Source organism: Vicia villosa, linkage group LG5 (assembly GCF_029867415.1).
Source record: "Vicia villosa cultivar HV-30 ecotype Madison, WI linkage group LG5, Vvil1.0, whole genome shotgun sequence".
Lineage (NCBI taxonomy): Eukaryota > Viridiplantae > Streptophyta > Magnoliopsida > Fabales > Fabaceae > Vicia > Vicia villosa.
Window position 1 is genome coordinate 61,689,455 of NC_081184.1, and position 10,245 is coordinate 61,699,699.

The 10,245-nt window shown below is 35.6% G+C and overlaps 1 protein-coding gene across 3 annotated transcripts; it reads left to right on the plus strand.

Annotated features, from left to right (window-relative positions):
• Window positions 1-1,874: 1,874 nt before the first annotated feature.
• LOC131601703 (protein STRUBBELIG-RECEPTOR FAMILY 3-like) lies at window positions 1,875-8,715 on the plus strand. Of its 3 annotated transcripts, none has more exons than XM_058873569.1 (18): window positions 1,875-1,987; window positions 2,200-2,243; window positions 2,331-2,485; window positions 2,561-2,690; window positions 2,842-2,913; window positions 3,020-3,085; window positions 3,164-3,235; window positions 3,627-3,698; window positions 3,805-3,876; window positions 3,962-4,027; window positions 4,197-4,262; window positions 5,041-5,486; window positions 5,609-6,063; window positions 6,504-6,775; window positions 7,305-7,443; window positions 7,888-8,024; window positions 8,107-8,263; window positions 8,377-8,715. In XM_058873569.1, the coding sequence occupies exons 3-18, from the start codon at window positions 2,380-2,382 to the stop codon at window positions 8,473-8,475; spliced, it is 2,427 nt and encodes an 808-aa protein (XP_058729552.1). In that variant the 5' UTR covers window positions 1,875-1,987; window positions 2,200-2,243; window positions 2,331-2,379; the 3' UTR covers window positions 8,476-8,715. The 3 variants fall into 3 exon arrangements, with proteins under 3 accessions (XP_058729552.1, XP_058729553.1, XP_058729554.1); XM_058873570.1 differs by lacking the exon at window positions 1,875-1,987 and adding an exon at window positions 2,036-2,109; XM_058873571.1 differs by lacking the exons at window positions 1,875-1,987; window positions 2,200-2,243; window positions 2,331-2,485; window positions 2,561-2,690 and having other exon boundaries at window positions 3,175-3,235.
• The last annotated feature ends 1,530 nt before the right edge of the window (window positions 8,716-10,245 follow it).

The following is a 10,245-nucleotide window of genomic DNA, read 5'->3' on the forward strand; positions in this document are numbered from 1 at the left end:
ACTCTAATTCTTCAAGAAACATATTCTTCAATCGAAATCTCCAGCTAACAGCAATGTAATCTTTTTCTTACCCAAATTCTCTCACTTTGTTGTACCTTGTTGTTCAAACGCTTACTTTGGCATCGGAGTGCCTTTCAGGTACAACCACCTTTTTTCCCTTCAACCGTTCCAGATTTCAAGCTTTCACCGTTGCTGGCCATCTGATCTGCTCGGTAAGACCAGTTCGTATTTATTTTTAATACATTATCGTGTTTGTGTTTCAGGGATGGATCATCTCCTACTTCCCCCACATCCACGGCTTCGCCATTGATCCTGCGTACGATGACGCCATGCCCAGGGCCGCCCGATACGTTCTCTAAAGGGGGAACAATGTAGTGAGACCATATCGTGGGTACCTCGACCGCACAAATCACGATGACATTCGTTGGAGGCCATTCAGTGACTACACTGCTGCTGTCCCCTTTGAACGCATCGCGTTATACTCTGGATGGTTGGCATGCGGGACCAACACCATGGTGAGGTATGCGGCTGTTTGGACATGTGCAGATGATACCGAGGTCACGTTTGAGGCTGCTCCCGACACAATTACCTGAGTGGAGCTCACTGCCATATTTGAGGATTGGGAGAATCATTTGGTCCAGAAGGAGTATCGTCGCATGCAGGCCACCCAGGAGTGGCATTGTGTAGAGGGGTACGTCACATGGTTCTATCGGGTGTCACATCCTCTGATGACAGCCGACGCTTCCGGCGCTCCTAGGCCAGCATACGAGGAGATCCTGGAGATCCAGCAGGGGCGAAGATGACCATGCCATTGATCTCCTGCCGATATGCCAGTGGATAGAGATGCTTGGGCGGGACGCGTTGGAGCGAGGTATCATTGATCAGGGCGGTCCAGAGGCAATCTCCGTGGTGGAGAGGATGGTCGGTGATGCGGGCGGTGCGGCGGCATATAGGAGGCAGAGGAGGTCCAAAGGAGTTAGGGTTAGGCATACACAGTAGGGGTTCCAGATTATTTTTCTTGGATTTTATTGTATTCGGGTTGTATTTCATGACATTCACGTACATTTTCGCACACTATTACTATTTTATTCGACTTGTATATATTATTCAACCTGTATTTATTATATTAGTATTTTATGTTGATATGTCGTTTATTTTATTCGGCGTTTTCGTTTCATTAAAAATACGGACTGTTAAGAAAAACAAAAAAAAACACAATTTCTGCATAATTCGGAAGTGCATTCCGAAAATCCCCAAAAATGTGAAAAAGGTGTTTTCGAAAGTGCATCTCCGAAAACACCCCCCATTTGACGTTTTCGAAAGTGCATTTTCGAAGTTTAGAAAAATCTAAAAAGAAAAATACTTCGGAGATACATTTCCGAAGCAGAGACAACTTAAAAATTTCGCTAAGGGTCACCTCATAAAGGGGTCAATAAAAAAATTGTCATAATTTCCATCATACCACACATTAGTATATGTTAAGAGACGTAAATTGGATAAAGTAATGGAGATACCAAATTAAAAAAATGTTAGAGACATGCTTATAACTAAATTAAAATATGAAGAGTAAAAAAAATTGATGGTTTACTAGTTATAAAATATATGGAAGAGAGGAATATATGGTGATTTTGAAGAGATAAAAAAAGACTTTTAGTGTGAGAAACCACATGAAAAGGCAAGAAGGAATCAATTTACCTTTTCTTTAGAAGTTGCTAGTTGCCACCACCAACGGCACAAAGATATGATAGCAACATGCTTTAGTGAATGCACGCGCCAAAGACGGCGCGTCATACTTAAACATTTCTACAAAAGAAGATATACTTTACAGCGTGGCTAATAGTATTAAAATGATTTGTGTCTTGACTCATGACTTCATGACTTAGAAAAAGAAAGAAAGAGAGTTTTAGAGACAACCTTTGTCCATTCTCATTTCTTCCACCTTTACAAATTTCCCTTTCCTTTTTATTCTTCTCGTTTACAAAAAAAGGTTAGGGTTTTTTTCTACACTAGTTTACTTGCTGTGCTGTTCTTCTAATTATTGCTACTATTTTATTATAAATTTTCCTTATTTTTTTATGCAATGCATTAAGTATGCTGCTTACAGTTACAGTTACGTTTCCTTTTGAATCTTAAACTTCAACTTTATCTTCTTTTTCTTCCTATTACCTCACCTTAAAAAATTCTAACTATTGTTTACAGAGGCATTTGGCATCGTTGTTCTGCTCTTCACTTAATTTATTGTGGTATGGTCAGTTTTTTGTTTGTCGTGGATTGCGTTTTGTGAGTTATTGAGGTGTTGAATTGATTTGACTAGTGTCGTTGTTGTTCAGTTGGAATGTTGGTTTTGTGTGTTGAAGATTAAGGTGGAAGTGGTTCTCAATGGATTGGAAGAGAACTACTTTGAAGAACTATGGACTGGTTTTATTGGGATTTTTGTTGATATGTGTAATTCAGATTTCAAATGCTCTCACTGATCCCACGGATGGTAAGGATTCTTGATTGATTATGTCGTATATTTATGGTTTTATTGGAGTTCTAAAATTTTCTGATTGTATCTCAGTTGCTGCACTTAATAGCTTACATGCTTCACTGGGATCTCCTCTTCTACCTGGATGGGTTTCAAGTGGTGGAGATCCATGCGGAGAAGGGTGGCAAGGCATTCAATGTAATGGTTCCTTCATACAAAAAATGTATGCTGCATTTTTATCCCTTTGGCCTGGTTATTGAGTTGCTGGTTGATATCTCTCAAATTTATTGAATCATGTAACTTACTCCAGTTAGTGGAGAAAGGCATTTGCTGTTATTGTATCTCAGAATAGATTATCATCTTATTTGTGACAGTGTTCTGAATGGTGCAAATTTGGGAGGAGAACTCGGTGATAGTCTGGCAACATTTGTTACAATCTCAGTAATGTACTTATAATTCTCCTTGCTTGATGCTTTTATAATTCAATTCAGTAATATATGTATAAGTTTCTTCTGCATCATCTTCACTGCTCGCTGTTTATTTTGGAGGTAGCGATCTGAGTAACAATAACATTGGAGGAAGTATTCCGTCCAGTTTGCCAGTTACGATGAGAAACTTGTATGTAATAACTCATTTCTGTAATACTAGCTCTTTCCATTGAATTCTGTTAAAAGACATGATGGATTTTACTTGCAGTTTTCTTTCAGACAACCTGTTTACCGGAAGTATTCCAACGTCTTTAGCCACTTTAAGCGGAATGACAGACATGTGAGTTTGTTGCTTGTCCTATAATATATTATATTATGTTGATCCTTTAATGTGTCAGGCACTAACACCGTAGTTGTTGAATTAATCAAAATTACAAAATATCCTCAAATTTCTCTCATTAATCAGACAGTTTGATCCTCAAGTGTATTTTATTTTATTTGCTAGTTCTTTTGGTTCTTCAATGTGTCTTTTATTAGTAAATTTGGTCCATATAATTACTGACAGAAGATGCACGGAAGGAGTCAAGGATATTTCTGCGATTTTGATTTATTTAGGAACTACTGTGACACTGCTTCACACATTTATATTTATATCATATTAAATTTGTATGGTAGCTAATGTAAATTTTCATGTAAGTTTATCTAAGTTATAACTAATCATCTCCTTTCAGGTCTCTTAACAACAATCATTTAACTGGAGAAATACCAGATGCGTTTCAGTCATTTACACAATTGATCAATCTGTATGACCTCATTTTATACAATAGCTTAATATGGATAATTTGAACTAAGATTATTTGCTTCTTTATACATTAAACATATTTTACTGAGCAATTAACTGTTTTGCAGAGATTTATCTAGTAATAATCTGAGTGGGGAACTGCCTCCTTCGGTGGAGAATTTGTCATCTTTGACCACCCTGTTAGTATTTTCTCCTAGCAAGTTAAAAGTATGACCCATTTTTTATGTCAATTATCAAACAAACTCACTATTTCCTTTCTGGCAGACGCTTGCAGGATAATCAACTATCTGGGACACTTGATGTTTTACAAGACCTTCCTCTGAAAGATTTGTATTTTTCTTAACCATGTTTCATATAAACTATAACTGATATATTTTTAAATTGTTTTCGTTGTAGTAGATTGTAGAGCTTTCAGGATGCATATAGGATTAGATGCTGTATTACACATATAGTCGTACTTGGTTCGCTGTTAAAAGTTCAGTCTTCCTTGTTTGAGCAGGAATGTCGAGAACAACCAATTTGTTGGCCCAATACCTCCAAAGCTGCTAAGTATCCCTAACTTCAGGTGCAAACCTTAATTATTATCATTTTTTATACAAATCGTGCTTCTTTTTGCATAAATGGGACAATTTCTTTTGATGATAGACTTGTATGGAACTTGGTGGTTATGAGTCTGGACTATGTTTTCTTGAAAATTCACCTAATCCTATTAAATTTAAAGTTGTCTGGTATTGCAATTAATTCAAAAAGAATGAATAAGGCCAAAAGAAAATACATGATACTTTGATATTGCACCTTCTGAAAAAGTTATGAAGCAATACATTTGTAATAAAAAAACCAAATAGATGCTCCTTCCAGTTTAACGGTTAGGAAAAAAGAAAATATATTTTTTAAGATAAGTCAAGAGTCAATATTACATACAAATTCCAATCTGTAATGGCCACTGTGCATCAGGCAAGGTGCATTTCTTTTGCACACAAATTGATGTCTTTTTTTCGGGTCAGCTTTTGTAGCGTATAATTGGTTAATGGTGTTTGAAACTTGTGGCTTGGCCTGTTAAATTCATAGAAGGTGTGGAATATGTAGTTTAAATTGGATTGAAGAAGGATAATAGTGAAGTTATATTGGGCAATAGCAGGACATAATGTTGAGTTTTAGATTATTTTATTTGGCTTCCTCATAGATTAATTGGTATTGTGACTATTGAGAAAAATCAAGTGTCCATAACTTGTTATCTGTATGCTCTATTCTGTGTTATTTATTGATTTTGGTTACATACTTACATCAGAAATTTTAATTTGAAACAAATATAGTCATAAACTAAGTTAGTGTTTATTATGCAGACAAGCTGGAAATCCATTTAATGATAATACCACGGTAACTCCTGCTCCTCCACCTCGCTCCCCAGTAACAGCACCGCCAGGAGCACCTCCCGGAGAACCTTCAGGAGCACCTCCAGGAACACCGCCAGGAGCACCATTTTTTGTTGTACCATCTGGTCCTGGTCGTGTACCTCCTAAAAAGGCTGATGGACCAACTGCAGCGGTTGAGTCAAATTCTGGGAAATCAAACAAACATACCAAAAGGGTAGTTTTAATATCTATTGGCAGTGTTTTGGCATTCATAATTTTGGTACTAGCACTCGTTCTATTTATTCCAAGATGTGGTAAAAGGGAACGAGTTGACCGAAGGTCCAAACGACATCAAATTGGTGCTTTTGGAGGTGAAAGGCAACAAAATCCTAGGGATTTAGGGGCTATAGTCCTACCACCTAATCAAACAGACAAAGGCAAATAAATATAGCTTTTAGTCCTTCATTTAATTATTTATCTTGCATTTAATTAGTCCCTCATTTAATTATTTATTTATCTCCACCAACTTATCGCAAAAACCTGTTATTTATCTTAACAGTACCGACCCGTGATGTCTTGAGGCCAAATAACGACCGCCAAGAAGAGCCTAGGAGAGCGTGGGCTGTTCCGATTCCAAATGCACAGGATAAGAAAGAGAAGGATGTGCCAAGAATGGCGACAATACCAAAGCCGAGAGATCATGAGATTGATATGAGTACACCAGAAGTATATTTTGTGCCTCCGCCGCCGCCGCCGCCGCCCCCTCCTCCTCCGCCACCGCCACCCCCACCTCCTCCTCCCCCTCCTACTATGAGGATGATTGTTGAGCCAGCCATTCCCCACAGAGGGACTAATGTTAATCCATCCTTAAGAAGTTCAATTTTTCCTCCTACTTTTGCAAAATCTTTCACCATTGCATCCCTTCAACAGTATACAAATAGCTTTTCTCAAGAAAATCTTATAGGAGGAGGCATGTTGGGCACTGTGTACAGGGCAGAGCTTCCTGATGGGAAGGTACGATCTTTGCTTATATCGGTTCCATTAGTATGTAGCCAGGGTAGTAGTAAAAGAAACTATGAACTTTTCCTCGATCTTTCTTTCTGCACTTCATTCACCCTTAGATAGCACATAACGGATACATTTGTTTCATTTTTTGTAGTCTCTTAAGTCTTTGCTACTTCTGTTGTGATTCTTGAATATGAACATTGTTTATTACTTTATTTAATAATTCTCATCTTCTGTTTTTCATATTTTACCAAGGTTTTTCTAGAATTACATGGTAAATGGCTAAATGCATATCTTCATCTATTACATTTTTAACTACTGAAATCTGTGGATCAAATTTTGTTTCAGATCTCTCTGTTTCTCTTTCACTAGCTAAAACAACCTGTTATTTATAAGCCACTATTGGATTCTTATTCTGATGATTACTCTTTTTTGTTGTGAATTGTCAGTTGTTTGCTGTAAAGAAACTAGACAAAAGAACCTCTGTTCACCAGAAGGATGATGAGTTTCTTGAATTGATTAATAATATTGACAGAATAAGACATACAAATATTGTTGAGCTTATTGGATACTGTTCAGAGCATGGACAAAGGCTTCTGATCTATGAGTACTGCAGTAACGGGTCACTATATGATGTACTCCACTCAGATGATGAATTCAAAGCAACACTATCATGGAATACTCGCATTCGGATGGCACTTGGTGCAGCTAGAGCCTTAGAGTAAGTCAAGTTATAAATGTTGTAAATAAAAAATTGCTCAAGCTATTTAATTTGTAGTTTATAGTGTAACGGGTTTGAGGTTTCACTTTTGAAGCCTAAATATTTTACTCCTTTGGATTCATTGACCGCCGAAAGTTTTAACCTAATAACTTGGTCATTAATAAGGTAGTTGTATTCCAACTTTGCTAGAACGTTGCCACATTTAAATCGGTCTAACATCATACTTAACTCAGAGTGCTTCTTGACGTGGATGTTATAATCAAATTGCATTGTGTTCTACTCCATATAAAAGACATTGTAGATTGCTAAACTCAATTTTAAAAATCAGTGCAATAAAAAAAATAAACTTCCGGGTGCTATCCAAAGAATGACTTTTATCTCTAACAAAAAGAAATCTTTTGCTTGATCTGTTCAAAGAGCCATACAATTTCAAGACAGATGAATGTAGCTTATGTAAAAACTAAAATCTGAGGTTGCGTTAGGTTATTTGTTGACAACAGTTCTGAGTCTAATACTTGTCATTTACCAGATATTTGCATGAGCAATGTCAGCCCCCTGTGGTACACAGAAATTTGAAGTCCGCCAATGTTCTCCTTGATGATGATCTATCTGTGCGTGTATCTGATTGTGGTTTAGCTCCATTAATAGCTTCAGGTTCTGTAACTCAGGTAAGGAATCAGTTGATTGTTTAAATTGTTGCAACATTATTATGGAAATGGTAGAAATATTACAGGTTTGACTTACCTCCTGATGTCTTGGAAATACTTAATGTTAAATTGGATATAGCATTGAGTAACAATGACAAAATGTAATTTACTCCCTCCGTTTCACAATGAGTGTCTTTTAACAAATAAAATTTGTTTCAAAATGAATGTCATTCTCACTTTTCAATGTAGTAATGGTTGCTATTTTTCCAATTCTATCTTTCAATTATTACTCTGTACACTACTTCCAATACATGTATAAGGTTAATTTAGTAAAAGTACAATATCACATGACAATATTATTAAATTTCTTAATCTGTGTGCAAAAACCTTAAACGACACTCATTTTGAAAAGGAGTGAGTATATTATAACAGTCTGATAAGTGATAACATTCTGTGTATTGTCAGCTCTCGGGTAACCTGCAATCAGCTTACGGTTATGGAGCTCCAGAGTTTGAATCAGGAACTTACACTTACCAAAGTGACGTTTACAGTGTTGGAGTTGTTATGTTAGAACTTTTAACCGGCCGTCAGTCCCATGACAGGTGAGAATGCATAATCAAAATACTTCCGCATCAGTTTGGATTATTTATGCAGTTAATTAATTGTTTGGAACATCTTGAATAGCACACGTCCACGAGGGGAGCAATTTCTTGCTAGATGGGCGATTCCCAAACTTCACGATATCGATGCATTATCAAAAATGGTCGACCCTTCTTTAAATGGAGTTTACCCTGCAAAGTCATTGTCAAATTTCGCAGACATTATTTCACGATGCCTTCAGGTGAGTTTTATCCATTTCAACACAAATCTCAGTTATTGTTAGCCTGTTTATCTCTATCCAATGTACTTTACTGTCTTTTAACTCCTTCAATTAATTTATTGGTTATAATGCAGCCGGAGCCTGAATTTAGACCAGCAATGTCAGAAGTTGTCTTATACTTACTAAATATGATAAAGAGGGAGTCTCAGAAAAGTGATTCAAATGAAAAATGACAAAGATGGTGATATTTGTTCATGAATTGATGTGTAAAGTTTTAGCTACTGTCTTAAGATTATTGTGCATAAGCATAGATAGATATCAATCATTATACTCATGTTACCAAAGGAAGGCCCCATTTGTTGTCTCCACACTTTATACTTCTTGCTAACCTGCTCGACATTCATAGGTTCGTCGTAGTGTTTTTTATCTGTTAATTTCTAGTTCATTATACCATGACATGACAGTGCTGCATAGATCTGCAAACTAACCCATTTGTTTGATGATTGCTTTTAAATTCTTGATAATGAAAATGTAATTCTGAGGTGCATGCATAGATCTTTGTGGTTTTTATGTTAATCTTTGATAACACATACTTGTTAGTCATTTGTACAAATTTAACTCAAGGTTGTGATTCAACACTGATTGTTCTTTGTAAACTTCCAAAATATATCTATTGCCTTTTTGTTTCTTAATGCAAATTTGGTGTCTCTTTGATTTAGTTCAATTGCGTTTAAGCTTAAAAAATAAGGCTGTCTTCGAATTGATATGGCCCCAATTTGTTTGAGCTTATTTATTTACATTAACTGTTAATGTTTAGATGAACTTACACAAATAGTCTACGTCACGATTAGATTTTTTTATAGATAAATTTGTAAGTAATTTATATCATATACGAAAATTCTGACAGTTTGACTATCTTAAACTACATTTATCCTTTTTATAGGAGAAAATCTATTTTTTTTATTTATGAAATAATCAATATATTTGGTTTATTTGGTTTATGTATAATTTAGACAAATTAGATTTCAATGAATATAAAAAAAAAAAAAAAAATTCTCATCCCATCCCATGAGTCTCTTGCGTACTACCGAATTGATTAATTTGCCCTTGTGCTTTCGTAGATGCGTACTACCGAATTGATTAATTTGTCCTTGTGCTTTCGTAGATGCATCTCTGAAAGCACATTTTTTTGTTTAATGTTGTTTTGTTCCGTAGATGTACATACGGAATTTTTTTTATAAATGTATCTACGGAAGCCTTAAAATATAGTAAATTTTGAGATTTTCTCAATTAATTAGGAAAATCACAAATTAAGTTACAAATTAATTGGAAAAATTCCAAATTAATTTCTCAATTAACTAAAAATCTCATATTAATTAAGTTTATGAAATCTTCCGTAGATGTATCTACGGAAGGGGTTGAAAAGAGAGTGTTCTGTGGATGTATCTACGGAACATTCTGATTTTCTATATTAATTGGGAAAATTCCAAGTTCCACTATGTTTTAACGCTTCGGTAAATGTATCTACGGAAAAAACCAATTTTTTTAAAACAAGGGTGCTTCCGGAGATACATCTATAGAAACTGGGGGCATTTTTAGAATTTTGTGCGGTGTATAAGAGAGTCATATGGTGTATTGAGAAATCGTCTAAAAAAATGAACGTCTTCAAAATAAATTAAAAAACTGAAGAAGGGAGTACATACTTAAGTTTATCTAATCAAGTTCTTACATCGGTGATTAGAAGTCGATAACTTTTCAATTTTGTGTCATTTAATTAGGGGTCTAATCGGATCGGTTTGGACTGGTTTTGGTCAAAATAATGTCCAAACCGATGATATCTCCATTGGTTTGGTTTGGTTTGGTTTGGTTTGACTTTTAACCTTTTTCAAAAATAAAACCGAATCAACCTAACCGGTTTGGTTCGGTTGATCGGTTTACAATGTTGTTTTTTCAAACATTTTACTCATCTGTGTATTTTTCATAATCATGTTTTTCGGTGTATT

What these genes read in the sequence shown, in the direction of transcription:
- LOC131601703 (XM_058873569.1), top strand. Translation starts at nt 2,380, where the DNA reads ATGGATTGGAAGAGAACTACTTTGAAGAACTATGGACTGGTTTTATTG. An exon ending in CTTCAGGTTCTGTAACTCAG is followed by an intron (nt 7,444 to 7,887) that starts GTAAGGAATCAG and finishes GTGTATTGTCAG; the next exon opens with CTCTCGGGTAACCTGCAATC. An exon ending in GGCCGTCAGTCCCATGACAG is followed by an intron (nt 8,025 to 8,106) that starts GTGAGAATGCAT and finishes CATCTTGAATAG; the next exon opens with CACACGTCCACGAGGGGAGC.